The 22,016-nt window shown below is 41.3% G+C and overlaps 1 protein-coding gene across 1 annotated transcript; it reads left to right on the top strand.

The window, feature by feature from the left end:
- Positions 1-18,056: 18,056 nt before the first annotated feature.
- On the top strand, positions 18,057-21,799 carry LOC120433616 (TSC22 domain family protein 1-like). Its single transcript, XM_039600143.1, has 2 exons — positions 18,057-21,409; positions 21,579-21,799. Exons 1-2 carry the CDS (start codon positions 18,801-18,803, stop codon positions 21,610-21,612), a joined length of 2,643 nt encoding a protein of 880 aa, XP_039456077.1. The 5' UTR covers positions 18,057-18,800; the 3' UTR covers positions 21,613-21,799.
- The last annotated feature ends 217 nt before the right edge of the window (positions 21,800-22,016 follow it).

Raw genomic sequence — 22,016 nt, 5'->3', positions numbered from 1 at the left:
GTTAAGTCTTGGCTTTACTATGTAAAATAGCCTGAGGCTGACTATACGTCGCTTCTTATCCTTTCATGGAGAAAAGAAAACCACTTTATTTTCCTCCATTATCTGCAGGTTCATTCAAACACACAGATTTAAAAAGTTTGGGGTAGTTACCTTAGTTTTTATTATGTAACATCCTCAAGCGTGGCCATTTGTGTGGACACATTTTCAGCTCTCAACATTTTGATTAATGTGGGACTGTTTGCTCTTTAAAGACTTCATTTATCACGGATCTGCTGGGGGAGAAGTAATGACATGACGGGGACAAATGCCACAGGCTTGTGTTATTTTATGAGCTACAGGCTGCCTATTAAAATTACATGACATCCCATGAGCAAGACAGTGATTAAGGGTCGTGATCTTAAGCCTTCTCCATCCAAGTCTTAGACTATTTCATCTAAAATAAGCCTTCAGTATGTGCATATTTAGATTTGATTGAAAAGTAAAGAAGCTAAAATGTTAAAAGGAAGCTCAACAGCTAATTATGTCCACTTTTTTTTTTTTTTTTTTTTTACAATAATTCAGCCATAATGGACAAGTAATCATATGGTTGCATCAAGCAAAATATTCTTAGGTCAAATAAGGACTGAACGGCAGTCTAGACCTCTGAATCATCAGTCTCTCAACGTTCAAAGAGAGCAAAGAGAGTCTGATTGTCAGGCCACTAAAGTCCAGGGTCAAGCGCTGCAATGAAAGCATTATATGTGCACGCTGTAGGTGGCTTTAAAGGACACACTGCTGAAGCCCCCAAGTTTCTTATATCACAGCATAAACAACCTGGTGAAAAGTACAAAACTGTCGGACATCTCAGTCTGCAAAGGTGTGAAAATAATGACCGCTGCAAATTACTGTGCCTTAACTTTGAAATTCCCTCAAGTCTTCAGCATTAAAATCCTGGATTTTTGGACATTACATGTCTAAAAACAGGGGAAATACAGTACCAAAGGACATTAAAACCAACTATATTAAGTATTAATGCACTTTGTGGCTTGTTTCATGTGTACGGAGATCATAAAATTATCATATTGCTCACTTTCATTCATCCTAATCCTAATGTCCATATTTATCTAATTGTGTTAATTAAAAACCATTTACAGACTGGTACCATCACCATGTGGATCAATAGAAAACCTGGAATCGTTCAAAAATGATACTAATTATTATTATTTTCTCTAATTTGTACCTGCTCATCATCCTCCTGCCTGTGACCCTTATATTAATCTCAGTAATGGTGAAGGATGTAACTCAAAAATGCATCTTGAAGTGAGAGAAGTTATCCACTGTAGGAAGCTATATGATGAATACTGCACAGATGTGTTAAAATAGGTGTTGAACACAGCTGGAATGTACAAGCTATGAAGGGAGGAGTCACCTGTGAAAAGCTGTGTGGTCATAAAAAACAACTGCAGTTGAGCTATAAGAAAAATGTTTTGCTTAGGCTTAAAAATGATTCTCTAAGGGAAGGATGTCTCATTTTTGTTAAATGTCTGCTGTCTCATCTCCTCTCTCTTTATTGGTCGTCCTCACATCTTTAAAGGAAAGCACAGAAACACGAAGTGACCAAGTGAGGATGTGCAATTTGAGAGATGAGAGCGGGGTTAGGTGGCGTCTGTGTTGTTGTTTTGTGCTGTGCCCTGTTTTGTCCTGCAGGAGCTGATTGGAGGGCAATTAGCTGCATGAGCTGCACCTGAGCCCAGTGTGCTCAGATATGAAATCTCCCTCCTTCCTGCAGTCTGTCCGAGTTTCTCATTTCCCCGATTCCTCTCCTTGCATCTTTCTCTCTCACCAGTGATGGAAGTAGAGGAGCTGAACAAGAGACGGTCGCTTAATGAAATGAGACACCCTCGCCTTGGAGCAGCAGCAATTTAAAGCAGTGTCAGTTAAATGTGATGCTTGATATTATTTTGTAATAATAAACACTGCAGCTATGTTTTAATATCTCAGGTATAACTGAGCTCACAACTGTCTAGGACCTCTTTTCATTAAACTCAAAATATGGCATATATATAAATGTTATCCTTGTTTTTAATCACACACACAGGAACACTTAAAAAGCTGAAAGTGTGATCATCTTAAATAACTAACACAATTTATGAATGCAAAGATGAGCTGTTTAGTGAGTGCTTCCACCCTGGTTTGTATATTGCAGCATCTTTTGTATAAACTGAAAGTACTGCTGTAGAGGATACACCTGTGCAGCTTCGATTATATCTCCTCTGGTCAGCCTCCTCTCTTCTCCAAATGCATTTAAAGTGTTGAGACACACTTCAGTGTGGGGCACTGAGATTTATTTCACAGCTGTCTCTGGGGTTTGAAAAAGAGAAAAATGTCCAGTGAGCAACAATCCTGTGGGCCAAAGTGCCTTTCTGATGTCAAAGTCAGAGGAGAATGGCCTTGTGGATAACAATAACTCAAATAACCAGTTGTTACAACCAAGTTGGCAGAAGAGCATCTCTGAGTGTATAACACATTGAACACAATTCGACCCAATTTGCTATTTCTAGGTCATCTCTGTTTACTTGAACATGACAGCAAGTTCACTTTACTCAACTGTCACTGGTGCCACACTCACCAAATCTCAATCTAATAGTGCATCGTTGGGATGTGGTTGAGCAGGAATGTTGCAGGAAAACAGGAAACTGTTTGAAGCATGTTGGACCAAAATCTCGAAAGGAAGACCTTATGCTAATACAGAGAAAGTAGAGAAAAAACCCAACAAATGACCCCTTATGAGCAAGCATTTGGCGACAGTTGGAAGGGTTAGGGTTAAAAGCTCCCAGGAAGAAACCTTTTAACAGGAAGAAACCTCCGGCAGAACCAGCCTCAGGGAGGGGCGGCCATTTGCCACGACCAGTCGGGGTTAAGTGGAAGAAGCTGGGACAGAAAGAAGCTGTGGAAGAGTACCAGAGATTAAAATTAGCTAATGATTAAATGCATAGTGAGTGAAAAAGAAACACTCGTCATGGGAAGCCCCCAGCTACCTCAGTCTATGGCAATGTAACTAAGGGAGGATTCAGGGTGACCTGATCCAGCCACAACTAAATGCTTTATCAAAAAGCGTAATCTTAAATCCGAACAGAGAGCTGCTTCCACAGAAAAGGTGCCTGGTGCCTGTTGTCTTAATGTAATAATGTTTTGTAAATACATTTCATGTCTCTCAGTCCCCGTTTGAGTTTGTGGGCTGAGTTTCACAGTTTTTTCCTAAACTACTTCACTGAATGAATCACCTCAAACAGTTTTCAGCTGCATTTAGACACAATTTGCAGATCTGTTTTAACCTTTTACAAAGCACGTTTTACGCACTGATTCACTTGTGATGCGTAATGACAACAACAGGTGGCCTAAATTAAACCACAACACAGATGCCATTTCTGAAACACAGCAACTCAAAATTGTTCACACTTGTTGCTGCTGAGCCAGAATAGCAATTTTACATCAAACCTGCTTTTTTCCTTTTTTTTTTTTTTTTTTTTTTTACATGTAATGACAGTCTACATGATAACAAAGAGAAGGAATGCATAAAAGTGTCCTTTACATTTTTCTTATATAAGATGATGTTTACTTGAGTCATCCTTCATATAATTATGAGAAAACATGGTCACTTTCAAAAGAAAATTATAGTATGAGGCATATACATCCGTTGGTGATCCTCTGTTGCCACTTTTACTGTTTCCTGATGTTTCATCACTTTGTATTGACAGGGGATGCTGGGGAGGGGGTTTGTTTCTGTTTTACTTCATATTTTTTGCCATTTTAGTCGAATCCAAGACAACCACGGGGAACAGCCACACGTCCTTCTTACTTGATCTGGTGTGCGACGGCTGGTCAGCTGTGTTTTTAATATGACTGGCTGTGTGTGTGATCTGAAACATTTATTTGGTTTTGAGCATAAATAAAACTGTTCTGGCATGGCTGAAGTTTTTCTTTTCTTTTTTTTCCCAAAGGAGTTCAAGGTTTTGTGAAACTGAGCTTTGTGTTTGGAGTCTTTGGAAAAGGTGGAGGGTTTCAAAGACTCCAGGAAGGCTGAGTGCTTCAAAGGAGGCGAGAGAGGATGACAGTGTGACCTACAGTTCTCCTGATACTCTGCAAGATTTAACTTGGTGAAACTTTAACTACTGTGACAAATATACATTTCTACACACTTGTTCTTTTTACGAGTTATTGTTATTAGTGATATTAATGACTGAACCACCATAATAGTGATTTAATGCTGTTTTAAAAGATATCATTACTATTGTTGTTATTATCATTATAACAATAGAAATGTGAACCCTCGCACTCACTACACACACTCACTAATCTAAACCTGTTGTATAGGTTTAGATTAGTATAAAAATAACAATAATAATAATCCAAAAAGGCAGAACTCAGACCAGACCCAGCATGGAGGAGCTGTTTGTTAGTTTAGGTATTAATAATTAAAACATGTTAAAAGTTTATTTTTATATTGCAAAAATGGGAAATATAATTCTTTGTAAGGAGAAATAGATAATAATTATTGGTGTCCAAGTCTAGGCTCTCTGAGTTTGGATAAGTAATAAACAACCTTTATTTTTCTGAGCTAGAGCCATTAAAAATACACAAACAAGGATCGAATACGGCCTTCTTCAGGGTTTCCTCGGTTATGACTTTTTTTTTGTCTTATAAGTGGCGAGCTGAGGAGAGCTGACTGTAACTCTACTCTGGAAACTGGGAGAGAGCAGCAAACAAACAAACACAATGAGGCATGAGGAGAAGATGGTTAAACATGAACGAGATGAAGAAAATACTAAACAAGAGTTGTGCTACGTTTTTTTGTCTTTAATTTTTTTTTCTTGCACATGACTGACTTTATTCAAAATTATTTTCTTCTGCTACCACCTTTATAGTCTTTACAGCTTGGCCAGCAGGGGCTTAATTGGAGAACAAAATCACAGGTTTATGTTTAAATAGTGCCAGTCCACAGAAACAGTCATCTCAGAGCAGGTAAAGACCTGATGAATCAGTGATCTCTTATGAGCAAGCGACAGGTGTGCAGGTGGGCAAACAGCGTGCAGGAGAGGAACAGAGCCACCTGGACACACAGAGAGAAAGAGAGTGGAGGAAAGGGGAGACAAAAACAGACTAGGAGCCTCAAACCTCTCGTCTCCAGCGGCTTCCTGTGGCTTTGACAAAAAAAAGCCCTGCAGGTGTTATTCATGCGTCACCCTCATGGAAGGGCACAAATACATTTTTACATTAATTCACCATGATAAACCCCATCATCATAAATATCAGTAACAGGAACACAAATGTGGATGGCACTGTGTAGGATTATGACTGATTTACTGACCTTTATCCTTCAAAAGAGAGCTGTGGAGATTGTTTCTGATACTTCACCGTTTGCCCGGTATGTGCACTGTGATAGTTTGGTGAGTGTTTTTGCCACACTTGCACTTCAGACTTAACATCTGATGGCTTCTTAAATAAGAGGTCTGTGACTGCGAATCAGTAGGCGAGGCAGCCGAGCTCTGCAGTGATTATTTCACTGCATAAATTATGCATGTAGAGCTTGAGCCCAGAGTAAATCAAGATTAGCTTTCGAGGTCATTAACGTGAATCATCGGCGTGTGACTTGCATGTAATTAATGCAAACTGCACTGGCTCAGAAAATTTGGAGACTTAGATAAATTCATGGAGATACTGAACATGTGCTCTCAATATTGCTTAATATTAAACGACTTACTTGAGTTACAGTTTGATTAACTGTGACATCATAAGTGATGATAAACTTAGACATTAGCTGTTCTCAGCACATCATGAGTCTAAATCAGAGTCGTTTATCACCCTCGTGTTGTTGTGAGTAGTCAAAGAGGCACACCCAGAGGGGCACAGCTTATCTGAAATGACATGTTCTCTAAAACTATCTTTAATTAAGTCGTGGATTGGGCGGCATTCATACTTCAGCAGTGAAGCTCATTTGTATATACTGCCATCTTGTGGACAGATCCTAGAACTGGAACGGAATGCAGTGATTGAGTGAGTGAATGATCAACAAAATAAATGTGGGATGAAGAGTAAGCTATATTTAGGATCCTGGGACTTACAAACTGTTTTTATGGTATTTGGGGAGGATGGGTGCTTGTCATGTTGGGACATTCAAGGGAAAACCAATAAGATGACTACTGGGTTAAAAGGAGAGGGGAAGGAGCTAAAATGGCTTGTTTCAGGCAGATGATGAACTGAAAGCACTGTATAGGATTAATAAGGATTACTCTGAGCTGTGACTCAGGCAAAACTACTCTAATAGGTGGTTAAAAATGTAGAGTTAAGGTGTAATCTTTTTGCCAGGAAAAAGTTTTAGAAACACTTTTTAAAATGTAAGATAAGACCCGCATGTTCAGATAATGGTTGTTTATTGTAAAAGGATTTTTCATAACAAACAGCAGAAAGAGCTTCCTGTAACTTTCCTAAATACATCTCTCAGCAGTGTGACCTGGAACCAACATCCATGTTTCTGTAACACAAAGACTTGCCTCAGAGCCGCTGCACCTCCGTCAGCTGCCCGGCCGTCAGCACGTTCACATAAAGTCGAACACAGTGAAAGCTGCCATTTACATCAAGACCCAGAGACAGAGGGTCCAAAGTGACTGACCCGATGACCGCAGATTATCAGCATCATTGGAATGTGTTGAAAGTGAGACGACGAATCCTAAGTATAACTTCCTCTTGTAACACGAGTTCAAACTCTGTGAAAATCCTGCAGTCCTTTATCTGTCCTCTGCTGGGTGAAAGATTCAAAAACGCCTTTTCATCAGGGATAAAATGAACTTGGCAGCGACTCGGCTGCAGTTTTGGCTTTGCTCGCTCAAGGTCGTCCTCACTTTGAGTTAGGCGCAGTCTGAATGTATATCAGTGAAAGACAAGGATGATAATTAACCCGGCGAATAAAATGCCAGAGCTTTGATTTACGTTAAGACGTCTCCATCGACAAGCTCTCACCTTCAGCTCGGGGGAGACATTCTGACATGAAAAGTGTTGTTTTATTTTAATTACCTGCTTTCTCACTTCAATGAGAATATCTCCTGGCTCTGACACGCTTGGTGTGAGTGTGATGTAAAGCATGATTGTTATAATTTTTTTTACAGTTAAGTGCTTGCGGTGGGCTGCAGGGTTTGTTGCCGTGGCAGACGCAGTCTTTAAAAGAAGAAGAAGAAGAGGGAAACGGAGATACTGAGGAAAGAGTTTCTAGTGTTTATTACTGCTACTTTACTGTTAAATATTAATTCTCTGCCATTGGCAACAAAGATTCCTGAACTTTTCACTCAAACACTGATGTAGCCAGGTCACTGAAACAAAGTATGGATGCAATGTTATAGACACATTATCGACCACAGTAGGCCTCCAATAGCATAGCATAGCCTCCGAAGCATACAGAAATGTTGACTTGATATTTGTACATAGCCACAGCTGTGTATAAATATCACAGTGTTCACTGGAGTGTGATTATATTTGGATGTTAGACAGAAACCGCTTAGGCTTAGAAAAAAGTGCTTGGATTAATATGTGTGTGAATGAATGAATGAGGCTTGTATTATAAAGCGCTTTGAGCGCTCAACCAGAGTAGAAAAGTCCTATATAAGACCGGCTCCATTTACAATTTACTCTGTTTAATGTAAAATATATAAGCCTGTAAAGGTCCAGATAACATTTGTTTGAAATATTTCTGGCTGCAGGAAAATGATTACAGCCTAAACTGCTTTTATTACAAAATTTTATCTACATTAGACACAGATGTTGGACATAGATGCCACAGATTTTTTAATATATTTATTTCCTGTGGTTAAACAAAGGTTGACTTAGTCTACTCCTTATTTAACTTTAAATTAGTCTGTTATGCGTATTTCTATCTCCATATTTTGCTTCACAACTCAATATCTGCATCTTAACTGGGCCTTTGTCATAGATAGGCCTTTGTATATAGAATATGGACATATCCACTAAACAACAAAAGCTGGTTATAAGCTAACTTTAGTTCAGCTAATGTTAGGCTCGAGTGTTCTGAAAATCACCCTACCTCTGATAAACAATTTGATTTCATTCTCATATTACATGAGAGTTTATTCGCTAAGTGTCCCAGTCCAGCAATGTTAGATCAATTTCAAATTACGTGTTACAAAGCCAACTAACAGCAGCTAACAGAGGCTCACAGCAGCTAACAGGAGCAAAAACAGCAGCGCTTACTCACAGAAAAGTTCAGGATATCCTCAAAAACTCACCAATGTATCACTATCATCAGACAAAATTTTGCTTCACTAACTCTTTGACTCATAGTGGACTCCTTTCACAAAGTTTTACAGCCTCCTCAAGAGAAAACAGAAGTGGACACATATTGACAGCTGAGGTAAACACCAGGCCAACAGCTAACACTCGCTACAGATGACCAGCGGCCAAAGTTGTTTATCCTACTGACATCTAGTGGTGAGATTTTGCACACTGTACCTTTAAGAGAAATTAGCAAAGTACCTTAAATCTGTATTCTTACTACTGGCTAGCAGGGGTGAGCTCTGTCATTTTGGATAAATTTCAGTAAATTTGCAGCTTCCTTTTTGTTTGTTTGTTTATTTTTCTAATTTGTTTTATGGTATGATGCCAGTTACATTCAAAAACTGCGCACAACCAACACAAACATGTTTGCATGGAGTCCTCCAAAGACCTAACAGCATGTAGCTCAACACTGAATATCCTATTTGTAGGCGAATGGTCATCTTGTCTGTTACTGTGTGAACTTTAAAGTTATATGATATAACCTCACTCTGCTCTACAAGTGGGTAGAGGACCAACAACAGGTCAGGATGAGCAACCCACAGACCAGTTCTTTGTGACACTGCCCTCTGGTGATGATGGTATCCAGAAATGTTGTTGCTATAGTTTCAAGTCTTAGTGAACACATCATGAAGTTCATGTTGTAAATCATGATCCTCAGTTTGGGATTAAGAAAATGTTGAACTGCAATGTTGAAAACTTTGCAAAGCAGTAAGTGATTATATCATGGTGGCTACCTCCATCTTTTACTTACAGTCAGTGGTCTGAGTGTAGCCCCTCAGTTAATCTTCCACCTGAAACGAACTGAAACGGCTTATTTTTAATTGTTATTATTATTCATATATAAGCAAAATTATGAAGAACAATGACATCAATGATCTATGACGTCAAAATTGAATGACTTTCTTTTTTGCAGTAATCACCTAAAGATGAATTAATCCAGCGCTCCTAACAGCATGTCAACCACGAGTTAGAATTTGTTTGTACGTCTAAACTGTTATTTGAAAAAAAGAAAAACAACAACTCCTGATCACTTGATGATGTTTTTCCAGGTTTTTTTTGCTATCACTATTGTATAATTCATGACATTGCTCTTCTACATACTTATAAATATCCCAGGGACACAGCTGTCTAACTGTCTCCTCAGCCCCACATTATATTGAAAAGCAACAACATGATTCACTCTGGAGGAGCCGGATGTTTGCTGGTAATTAGTATGTGCAATTTTTAAAAAAGTAAGCCACTGATTATATGTGTTTATAAGCTGAATCCTCCATCTAATCAACAGATTGGCTTGGGTGTAGTAACGTTCTGCGCCTGAGAACTCAGTGAATATTTTCTCTCTTTAATGGAATGCGGTTTTCTCTGATGAGAACATTGTTTTCAAAGTGTGTAAAGTCATAAAGTAGATTTGCATGAAACATGAAACTGTAGCTGACACAGGACCTGAGAGATGCATCTGACCATTCAGTTTACACATTTACCATTCACTGAAGTCTCATCAGAAGTGGTTTCTGTAGAAACGTGGCTGCTTTTTAAATCAAGGCTGAAGACTTTTGTTTGTCTCTGCTTTTTATTAAATCAAAGGAATTACAGATTTATTGTACTTTCCTCTTGTATTTCTTAAATTCCTGTCTAAATGTCAAACCACTTAGCATTGCTTTGCCCCATTGAACCTTTGATGTATCAAATACCCTGACTAACCTGATGGGGGTGCTGTAATCAAATCTCACCTTTTAGTTATCATGTTTTTACAGATTTAAAGACAGGAGTTAATACTGTTGTACAAGTGGTTGTCAGGATTGTCTACAGACGTAGAATTTCTAGTCTGATTTAAATTTAATCAAAAGTGCCCCTTTTTGCATGTACAGCATCAAAACAAGAAAAAAGTAACATCAAATTTAACATTATTGTTATGAAAACAAAGAAAATGGCGGTGGTTGAGCATAATTCTGTCACTTGCATGAGCGTGAAAATCCTTAAAATCTAGTTATATTTTTATTTATTTCACTTCTTCACTGTTAAGGTTGCCAAAAATACCAAAGTCTTATCAGTCAATGTTTTTGTTTCATTAAATGTGAGTCTGTGGCATCTTAAATCCTCTCCTTCATTATTAAGTGCAGTATTTCCACTGGCTCCTCTCAAGTTTCCCCTTTCACTCATCACTCAGGCATGCAGCTCTAAGGTTACTGCTTTGTTTAATTCATTGTGCTGACTCTATGTTACTCTATCAATGCAATAAGGAATAAACAGCCGTTCTTACTGTGGCACAACTTTTTAGGGAGGGAATCTCACTAGACTTTAAGCAGCTGTAAATCAGGGTGAGGCCTTACAGTGTGTCATTATTCACTGGTATAAAGGAAAAATCAGTATGTTAGCATTTAAGTTTCACTGATGATCCCATGAGGCATTACACCACAGCTGAGTCACCTTTTAGCTAAATATGGCTTACTTTAATATCAAAGCATTTTAAGAACAAAATACGTTGGACTGTGCATCTTTTCCTATAAGCTGCAAATACTGGGAATACTAGTGTAGCAGACAGAAGGACCCAAAAGCATGGCTCAAAGCTCCAAAAAAGCTTTATTGCTGGGAATTTGCAAAGTAAACATGACATAAGGGCAAACAAATAATCAAAAGGAATTTAACTAGTGACACAGGATAAGAAACACACAGCTAGAGGGAGAAGGCAACAAAGAGCACGGGAAGACAATGAATCCACTCATGGAAGACACAAAAAGCTGAAACTAATATCAGATGATGACCCAGAGGTAGTACAACTAGACATGCTGCAGAGACTAAAGACCACCAAAGTATAACAGGAAGAGACAAAACACTTGACACAATGACAAAAATGTAAACAGCTACAAAAGGACCCAGAACAGAAATGGGGTCAAAGGGATAAATACAAAATAAAACCAAGAATGCTGGGAACTTGCAAAGTAAACATGACATAAGGCCAAACAAATAATCAAAAGGAATTTAACTAGTGACACAGGATAAGAAACACACAGCTTGAGGACTCAAGGCCAACAAATACCCACAGCACTACAAGACAATGACTCCTCACATATAAAACAGTGATTAATCGAAAAAGTAAACTCACTTCAAAATGTGTTTATGGACTAATTTTTGATGATTTATAAAGAGGTTTAACAACTGCATTTTTGATGATTTGATGAGCATGAATTTTGTGCTGAAGATGACCATACAGACTGTTGCAGGAAAGGCCAGTGATTATATATATGAGTGGGACTGGCTGCCTGTGTTTCCATTAGCCCTGCAATGGACTGGCTCCAACCCCTGAGTGACACTGAAAATCGACAAGTGGAAGAAAACGGAAGGGACATAAAATACTCATGTCTATACTTTGTCCCATAAAATGTGTTTGGTAATAAGTGGCTAAAAGGAGCTGCAGATGTCAGAAATTCAACTCAGGTTGAATGGTATAAGGAGGGAAAAGGACAAGGCTAATCTCCTTGGCATCCATCTGGCCAGTCTATCCTGTTGCTCTCATGAAGCTGTGCCATCTTCATGTTTGTGCCACTTATACTCTGACACCTCTCTCTGATTGCCTTCGCCTGCCATCTTTTATGTAATATCAATTCAATAAAACTTTATTGATCCAGAAGGTTGGCCCCGAAGGAAATTGGGTTAATATCAATTTCTGTTAATATCAGCAGGTGTGGATAATTTCTTTGATTAAGGCACTTAGTAACAGTGGGAAAGAAAAACTCCCTTCTAACAGGAAGAAACTGAATCAGGATGAACAGTCTTGCAGCTGCTATGTACAACAGCATATCATGTGTGGTGATTGCATTTGGATATCATCAAAGCGGAGCCAGTTTGTAAAGATGATCTTTTTCTGAACATAATATAAAAGAATCAGAAACTCCTATTGCTCACAGAGCTTGTTTTCCCCAGTAATCTAAAAAGTGTGTGGAAAAATTCCATTGTCCTTTTTTGTTAAAGGAACTGCAATGATGCAAACTTTTGTTTTGGTGAACACAAACACAGTCGTTCCTGTGGCACTGTGGCCCTCTCTTTACATCATATTCAGCCAAGAGGAGAAAAAACCCCCCAAAACAATCTGAACAACCTGGATTATTTATACAGGCACTGATCTCAGTACTTGAAACTTTGACCATGTTTAAAATGGACAAATTGTAACAGTGTATATTCACTGTTACTATATAAGTATATGTCACAGGAAATAATTCAAAGAATAATAGAGCTGCTTTAAATTTCACTAACAATACTTAAAGAAATTGGGACCTTGCTGCTAAACAAACATGTCTTCAGACCTTTACCCTCATCCATTTTTAAGACCAAAACAAAGCGTAAAAGGTCATGTGTATATGTTCATCATATCTGGGTTTTTATGTGACATTTGGCCTAAAAAGTGCAACAGATGGTTGTAGACGGAGCTTTAGTCATCACAATCTGTAGCATATTACTAGACCTTTTGATTTTATTATTAGTAACAAAGAAATAATGCATCTCTTCGTGTGCAAGAGAGAATAGGAAATAGATCACAGGTAAAATGTCTAAATCAGCAGAAGATATATATGTTAATTCATTTTGGGGAGGTAATGTGTTAATACAAACCTGCTGCAAGGGATTCGGCATTCTAATGCTGGGCTAGTCAAGTTCAGCAATGTGGGAAAACAGGCTCATGAATGAATGTTGTGGTTCTATTCAAACACACGCTCCTCTGGTTGAAATAAAGCTGGCATCTATTCTGGCCTCCATTCACATCAGTGGAAACAAGCCTCAGACAGACTCAGCTACCCTGGTTCTCATCACCGGCCATTCAAGCATTTTAACTCAGTTATTCCACCATCAGTGCCACTCACGTCTGAAAGATCTGCTTCCTTATCATTAAGGCTCCACCAGGATACTTCAACAAGCAACAAAGACTAGATTCGGAGCAGAATAATCATTACCTGCTGCTACAGTTGGTTAAACAAGATAACTGAGGTAACTACTATCTAACATCGCACATTTTGGAAATGTGCAGCAGAATGGAGATGTACAAATAAATTAGGTTATCAAAACTTTATTTGTAAAAGAATAAGCATTTTTTAAAAGTTTTGTTTGTAGTTTGCAAAGTTACAAGGACAAAGTAAAATATTTCCCAGTGCTGAAAGTTTGCAATGATCAGAAGATGGAAATATTTGGGGTTTAATCATCTCAAAACTGTGCAGCACACCACAGAGCTTGACTGCTTTGAAGTGCACTTTTCAAAAATCACTTGTTAATCAAAAGGCTCTTTTTGTTTATGTAGAGCCTTTCATCCCTCAATTAATTTAATTTTCACATAATAGTCACGTCTGTGTTTGGTCTGGGCTGTGTGCAAGCACACTGAAAGCATTTCCGAGCTTGTGTGAACGCAGTTCTGATTTGATGAAAACACAATCGCATAATAAACTTAAATGGCCCCATTCCCAAAAGAAAATATGCAGTGTTTTAAAGCTTTTGCGGTCCACACATTATCACACTAATGTTCCTCTGACTGTGCAACGCATAATCAAGAAACACTGAATTACCGTTGTTATTTTTGGACCTTTTATTCCTCTTTCATTTATAATTTGTCATTGTAACGACAACCACATTGGACAGAAATGATGAAGTTTCTATTAAATAACAAAGTCCAGGAAGTCCTGTTGATTGGTGCAGGGATAACAGGGCAATATATCTTCAAGTGAAATCACATTCATTTATTCTTTAACCATAGAGGCAAAATAGCAGCGTGACACTAAACTTTTATCAGGGTTAGAGAGTCTTGTTCTATCCCCAGCAGTGTTCTTGCTCCACTTCCTGGACTTTTTTTTGTTCTGTCTGCACTTCTTATGAGCACCTGTTCTTTGGAAAATAAAATTTTCTTGTTAACCCCATTTACATTACAGCTTAGAGAGAGGGGGGAGGAATCAAACTGCCTGCTCAAACTTAATAAGCGAACTCATCTTCTGCCCGAGATACGTCTTCCCTAACTGCCCGGGTGTTCTTGAATTAAATTAGGAAGAATCGCTTTAGGGCACATCCAACAGTTGGATGTCTTTCAATCGGATATAAAGAACAAAACATGTTTCTCCTTTTTCTCTGAAAACCCTTTGAGTGATTACTTTTCTTCATAGCAGGGCAGAGAAAATGAATGCAGAGTTCAGAGTATAAATTGCTCATTATTGCAAGAGCCACAGCACAATAGTGCTGTGGGTTTTTTTGGTTTTTTTTGTGGAGTGCCAGGGTGATTTAAAGCTGCTGACAGCACCAGACGCTTACACTGCAATGGGCTCCTGCTGTCTCTCTTGTCCTCTATCATTTGTATCGATGGGTATAGCCTGTCTGCTTGCCTGACAGTTAATCTCTTCTTCTCTTCTCTTTCCTCCTCCTCCTTCACTAACTATTGCTCTGTCCTTTCTCTCTGTGAGCCACCACAACTCCTCCTCTTTCTATTTCTTGCATTACCTCCCCTGTTTTGTTTTGTTTTTTCTCACAGATGTCATCATGATGTATGATTTCACAGTAGCTCAGACAACCAGTGTTGCTCAAACTCTACAAGACATCTATTTTTTCTTACATGGGGACCTATTGTGGTTTTTTCCAGTATTTTTACTCTTACATGATTCACAGTTCAAGTCAATTATTTGCTCTGTATATTGATGCAATCAGTCAATTTATCTTCTGTATTCTGAGTTAATCTAGTGGTTCTCTAACCACCAGCATTAATTTTAACACCACTGTTTCCCCCAATTATGACCCTTTTTTAAAAAGATATAATCCACATGTCAGCATCAACATCATTCGACTTTGCTCTCTCCATATTTTAACTCTTCGTCCAACCTACAGTGGCAGTGTCCCACCCCACAGTTTGAAAGCCACTGCTTTAACCCAAATTCCTTGTGACTGGCTGCTCAACACAAACATATGCACATATGCTGACCTCATTATTTGAAACCTGGGTCATGTTTAGAGCATCTACCTGTGTGGATCATGAACTCTGACCTCTGGTTAGATGTGAAAGAAATGCAATTTCCCTTAAAGCATGCTTATGATGATCAAATTACATGCAAAATAAACATATGCACTGTAATTCTATGCCTTTATTAATTGAATTTAACATATTATTTAAACTTTTCAGCGCAAAGACAAGAGAAAAGAAGAGATTGATTGAGAAGAGCTAGAACTGGTTCTGTATATCCAGTGATGAACAGAAAACACCAGAACACAGAAAATAGAGAAGCTCGAGTTTGAGACCAGAGTTCGTTGACCTGCTGTGGCAACATTACCAACCAACAAATGTGTACATTTCTCTCTCTCCTGTGTTTAAAAGGGAGAGAGTGAGGGCGAGAGAGGCCCCAAACAGCACCTGCGCGTAGAATAATCCTTCAGTGTGGTTGACACCTGTGTCTGCAGAGAGATCTAGCAGCTCTCTGTCTACCTTTGTTTCACAAACACTGCTGTAGGGATGTTTTGCTCATACCACAATAAATGTTTACACCCTCCATCATTTTTCCTCTTCTTTTCAGTATTTTTCACTGTCAAAATAAATCAGATTTTTCTTTAAATGAGTACAATAAAAGGGAAACATGATTACCTAACAATGTAATTACTTATCATTTTCCCGTTCAAGTATCTCGGGGTCTTGTTCGCGAGTGATGGGAGAAGGGAGCCGGAGATCGACAGACGGATTGGTGCTGCGGCTGCAGTGATGCGGACGCTGCACCGGTCCGTCGTGGTGAAGAGGGAGCTGAGTGTAAAAGCGAAGCTCTCAATTTACCGGTCGATCTACGTCCCTACCCTCACCTATGGCCACGAGCTGTAGACCGAAAGAACGAGATCGCGGATACAAGCGGCAGAAATGAGCTTCCTCCGAAGGGTGGCTGGCCTCTCCCTTAGAGATAGGGTGAGAAGTTCGGCCATCCGGGAGGGGCTCAGAGTAGAGCCGCTGCTCCTCCACATCGAAAGGAGCCAGTTGAGGTGGTTCGGGCATCTGACAAGGATGCCTCCTGGGTGAGTGTTCGCATGTCCCACCGGGAGGAGGCCCAGGGCAGACCCAGGACACGCTGGAGAGATTATATCTCTGGCCTGGGAACGCCTTGGTGTTCCCCGGATAAGCTGGAGGAGGTGGCTGGGGAGAGGGAGGTCTGGGCTTCTCTGCTTAGGCTGCTGCCCCCGCGACCCGGCCTCGGATAAAGCGGATGAAGATGGATGGATGGATGGATTTTCCCCTGTACGTTAAAATAGACATAAAATTAATCATTACACAGAATTCAGGTTTATATTATTTAGTTTATCATTGTATTGTTTTCAAGTTAGTGGCTGAAACTGCAAGCCTTTGTTTTTAACGAATGTCTCTCTTTAAACTAGTATTAATGTAGGTAACTGAGTTATTATACGTCCCCCCAAAAAGTATTTTTGTTACTTCCACCGTCTCCAAGAGATACATCATAGCAGATCTTACTAAAACTCACTCACATACTGTCTTGCTTTTTCTCACTTTCATTCCTCTCCTCTCCAGAGCATACCTCCACCTCTCTGGACTCTCTCTCACCTGTTCCCTGCTTGCACTAAGACCACAACATCATCTGCAAATATTATAGTCCACAAAGACTCCTTCCTGATCTCCTCCATAGCTTTATGGTATGGCTCAGCAGCTCTTCACATCACCCTTGTTCTTGAAAACTAGTACCAGCACACTTCTGCTCCATTCTTCACAGACACTCTCTCTCTAGGATTTAGTCTGGTGAAAAAGTCCCTTGCCCTCTCTCCTAGACATCTCTTTACCTCCACAGGTATGTAATCCATCACTTACGGTGGATGTTGATTTTCAGTTAAGGGTCTAAATACTTTTTTTTCAACTAAAGAAGAGTATTTTGTGTTTTTGTAATTCAAACAACTTGCCTTGATTTAGAAATATGTTTAAATTTACTTCCATTTTCACTCCTGTGTTATGTTGGCATCCCCTGTGTCAGAAACTGTAATGCATTTTATTTATAAAACTGGAGTATTTCCTGCAGGTTTTTCCACTCTACAAAGAATATTAGAGTGAGCCATACTGGATCTTTTGACTAAGGTTATTAGAGTGTATCATTGGTGTATGCTACTTCCACTTTTTATAAGACTGGTTTATCGTCTGTTTTATGTATGCTGCTATGACAACTCAATTTCCTTCTGGGCTTAATAAAGTTTCTCTGATTCTAATTCTAAAACAAAATAAAACCTAACTGAAATAATTGTGTGAACTTGGAAAACTATAAAAACAAAAAGGAAATTAGCTTAGTTTAATATGTTAGTTTGGTATAAAATGTTATTATAACTTGTCTGATAAGACTGTTGATGTTAATTGAAACTTTGGATGTCTATAAGACTTTGTAAAAGTTATTTTTATTGTAAAAACGTGTACTCTCTGTACCCTCCATAGAATAAAAATAAAAAAACAAGAAAATCCGATCTGAAAACTAACCGAAACTAAACTGAATGAAAAACAAAAAACTCAAAATTGAATAAACTTTTAAAGTAATGAGAAACTACAAAACTATAATGACTCCATACTGATTTCCTCTGGTTCAAAAAGACCAACAAAACCTATTGTGATAGCCCTAAACTGGTTTTCGGAGGGAGCGGCTGGGCTCGGCACTTTCCGGCACGCTTCGTGGATATTGACGTGAGCTCGTGGCCGCCTCTCCCAGACTGCTTTATGTCTGGCAGCAGCGGCCATGCGCGGTCGCCATATTACTGCGCACCCCTCCCCTCCGGCCCCGTCACAGACAGCGCAAACCACGGCAGCGGTGCGGGAGGCTCCATACTGAACGACGCTACCGCCGGGGAGGACCAGTGATACAGCAAAACCCAAACGAGGAACCAGAGGAATGGATTTAACCCGTCTACGGCGCTTTTATTAGAAGTGTTTCGCCTTTTAAAGCTTCGTGCTGCGGATTAAAGGTGGCTCTCTTTCGCTTCGTTTCCTCTTGTTAAAAGAATAAGAATAATAAAACCAGCAGTTTAAACAGCCGAGTTTGTGTTTAGCTAGCCGGTGATGGAGAGTGGCAGCTAGCTAGCTTTTAATATAACGCTAACTTACTCAGCAGCTTTTTTTGCCCGCTTTTTGTGTTCATTGCAGCGTGGCGTCTTTTTCTCTTCAACAAAACATACAGAAATGTTAGCTTGTGTTTAACAAAGACGCAGACGGACAACTCGGGTAGTTAACCGGCGAACTGGCATCAGCTGACGCTAGCGGCCACTAGCTTCTTTTGCCTCGCTAGGATAACGCCGAAGCGAGTGAAAGAAGACAAGGGTGTAAATATCGGCACAACTTTTGCCTCATATCTGCGCACTTCGTTGAAATATCTATTGTTTTTTTCTAGATAATTTTTTGGTCGTTTGTCTGTTGAGCGTAGTTTTGTCAAAACGGCGCCTTTAACGAGCTGCAGCCTTATTGCATACTGTCAGAGACCAACTACCGCCCGGATCTTCTCGAAATGCATCATCCGGACCCTGCAGGAGACTCTGGCAGTGTTAGAAAGATGGCGCATCAGGCTGTCTTTCACAGAAGGGGGAGCAACACTGGCAGCGGGAGCGGCCCTGGGCTGTCAACATCAGCTAACCCGGTGGTTAATAACAGCCACGTACCAGCCGATGACTACCCGCCCTCCCTGTTGATTCAACCTCCTGCTGGCTCATCCTCCCCGGGTCCCCATCATCCTCCTCCCCCCCACAGCCTAAATCTGCTCTCCCAGCCCCAGCCCACACAGTCCACTGGAGCTCAGATAAAGAAGAAGAGTGGTTTCCAGATCACAAGTGTGACTCCAGCACAGGTATCTGTTAGTACCAATAACAGCATTGCAGAGGATACTGAGAGCTACGACGACCTGGATGAGTCCCACACTGAGGATCTGTCATCTTCTGAGATTCTGGATGTGTCCCTCTCCCGAGCTAATGATGTAGTTGGAGCGGAGAGAAGCTCCTCAGAGGAGACGTTGAATAATTTCCATGAGGCGGAGACCCCTGGAGCGGTCTCTCCAAATCAGCCTTCACACCCCCACACCTTGAACCAGGCACAAAAGCAGCACGGTGGAGCCATGGTGAATGGGACTGTACACCATCAACATCCTCCACATCCTAACCATGCCCAGGTCTACCCTCTGTCCTCTGGCTCCGGGAGCACCCCGTCTGGTCTCACCTCTGGAGCTTTACCTTGTGTCACTCAGAAAATGCCTTCTAATATGGGCGGCCCTCAAGAGAGTGTTTCCCAGGCTGTTCCTTCAAGTATCCCCACTCAGCCTACGGGGACTGCAGTCCCGGGATCTATCCCTGGAATGCACAGCTCTGCTGCTGGCAATACAGTTAGCATAGTTAATCCCCAGACCAGCAGTGTTAGTAATGTGAATATGTTGAGCTCTGCCAACGTGCCTGTGAGAGGGGGGATCAGCACGAGTGCTAGCACTAGCAGTGGCGGCTATCCTCTCAATGTGATGAGCAGCAGTGGAGGGAGTGGAGGAGGAAGTGCTGCTGCTCCAGCTGGGAGCAACCTTATGGCCCCCGCTAGCATGATCCAGCAACACCAAAACTTAAACTCCAACATTGCTATGACTGCTACAACTACTGTTGCTGTGAGTGCCACTGGAGGCGTAGGGCTCCCCAGCGGGCTCCATGGAAGAGTTGGATCAGCTGTGCAGCAGCCTGTGAGTGCAACTGCTACAGCTGCGACCACAGCTCCTGTATCATCTGTTCCTGCGGCCCCTGTGGTGGCCACCACCACAAGCTCTCGCTTTAGAGTGGTGAAGCTGGACTCTAGCTCTGAGCCCTTCAAAAAGGGCAGATGGACTTGCACTGATTTCTATGATAAGGAGACCCCAGCTCCTGCCCCCTCTTCTTCTTCTGACCCTGGGTCCCACAGCATACGGCAGTTTGTCTCTGAGAGCTTTGCTGGGGGGTCGGAGAGAGAAAGCACAAGTGGGAGTTCTGTGAGTAGTACTATGAGTACATTGAGCCATTATGTCGAGAATGTGTGCAGTGGAGATGTTGGTGGACCACAGCATGCACAGGATTACAACTCCCCTCCTCAGGGCTTTCAAGGAATCCTCCCCAGCGGTTTAAGCATGGGAGTATCTCACACCCAACCCCAACAGCATGATAAAACTACTGCGGCCCCCTCGGCACCTACAAACATTCATCAGCCTCCATCCATGCCGAGTCACCAGACCACCATGGGACTCACTGCTGTGCCCCAGCAGCAGCTCACATATGCCCAGGCAGTTGCTAATCAACCCCCAGTAGGTGTTCAGCAGCAGAAGTTGGGTTACGCCACCCTACCACAACAGCCAGCTGCTGCCCCTCAAGCACCCACGATGTCAATGAGGCCACCTGAGTACACACAGCCGCAGCAAAGCATCCCTCATTCTGCTGCTGCTTCCCAGCCTTTGTCCAACCAAGCTGGATCCACATCTGCTGGGATGGCTAACGGAGCCTGCCATATGATGGGAGGTCCTCAGCAGCCCCACGCTCTTCAGTCTACCACCTCTAATATGCCCTCTCATGTCGGGGTAGCAGGTGTTGGCCAGCAGCCTCAGAGCCATCCAGGCCATTTGGATTGCCAGCAGCAAAAGCCGCAGTCACTCCCAACACAAATCCAAAACCAAGGGCTGAGCACCCAGCTGCCAACTGCAGCCCACCAGAGCCAGGCGTCTGCACAAAGTGTGCCCCCCCCCAACCCTCAGAGCGATCACCAGGCCCAACCCCAAACTCACAACACTGGGAATACTGCTCGAATGCCCCCGCAGGGAGTTCCCCATAGCCAGCCGTCTTCTGTGAGCTTGACCCATGACCACAGCAGTGCCCAGGCCCTGGCTCACGCTGCACAGGCCAGCGCCCTGTATGCCAGTCTGCCGAGCTTCACCACCACTCAGCTGCAGGATGCCCAGCGGCTGCTCCTCCAGCATCAATCGGGTTTGTTGGGGCTGCCCAAGCTGTCTGGAGGAGAGGCTGGATCCAACACTGGCCATGGTCAGGAAACTGAGGGCAACGCTGCCACCGCCAGTGCCTTAACAGCACCAGCTGGTCTCAAGGCTGTAGATGGAGAAGAGGATGGGTAAGAGACTTCATTTTTATACTTTTCTCACTTTTCTTATATTTGTTTGATTATCTGCAAACAGTTTATTTTTTTTTTTTTGGTATTAAAATACAAAAAGTTTTGTGTGATGGTACTCAGCATTTTGAGTCTGTTTGAAACTGAATGAGTTCACTGTTTAATGTTGCAGCTGTGAGGGAAGAAAAGTGTTGTTGTTATCCTAGATAACCAGCCGACAGAGGCCAAGCTGCTGCACTCTCTCTGTCCCCTGTCAGTGGGATACAGCGCAGGGCTCAGCTGGATGTGACATTTCTTGTCTTTATCAAGTGGCTGCAGTGATTCAACATTTTACCTCACCCGCCCGCCTGCTTGAAATCCCGGCTGTCTGCCTTACAGAGCACATTTTCTGCTGGGCGCACAGTTCCCTGTAGAGGCTTTCAGCACATTTTGTTGTTGAAAAGCAGAAATTACAGTAGCAGTTTTTGATGACTTAATGAGCAATAGAATAAGACAGGTATGAAATAAACTGACAGCCATTGTCAATTTTGTTTTGTAGTCAAAGCAAGTCTTGAAATGCTCTTTCTCCTTTAGGAAAGAAACAAGAGTTGCCAGGTTGCTTGTTCACATG

Source organism: Oreochromis aureus, linkage group 16 (assembly GCF_013358895.1).
Source record: "Oreochromis aureus strain Israel breed Guangdong linkage group 16, ZZ_aureus, whole genome shotgun sequence".
In the NCBI taxonomy this organism is placed as follows: domain Eukaryota; kingdom Metazoa; phylum Chordata; class Actinopteri; order Cichliformes; family Cichlidae; genus Oreochromis; species Oreochromis aureus.
The sequence above is the reverse complement of the archived record's forward strand: the minus strand, read 5'-3'. Positions and strand labels throughout refer to the sequence as shown.

What these genes read in the sequence shown, in the direction of transcription:
- LOC120433616 (XM_039600143.1), top strand. Translation starts at nt 18,801, where the DNA reads ATGCATCATCCGGACCCTGCAGGAGACTCTGGCAGTGTTAGAAAGATG. An exon ending in GTAGATGGAGAAGAGGATGG is followed by an intron (nt 21,410 to 21,578) that starts GTAAGAGACTTC and finishes TTAATGTTGCAG; the next exon opens with CTGTGAGGGAAGAAAAGTGT.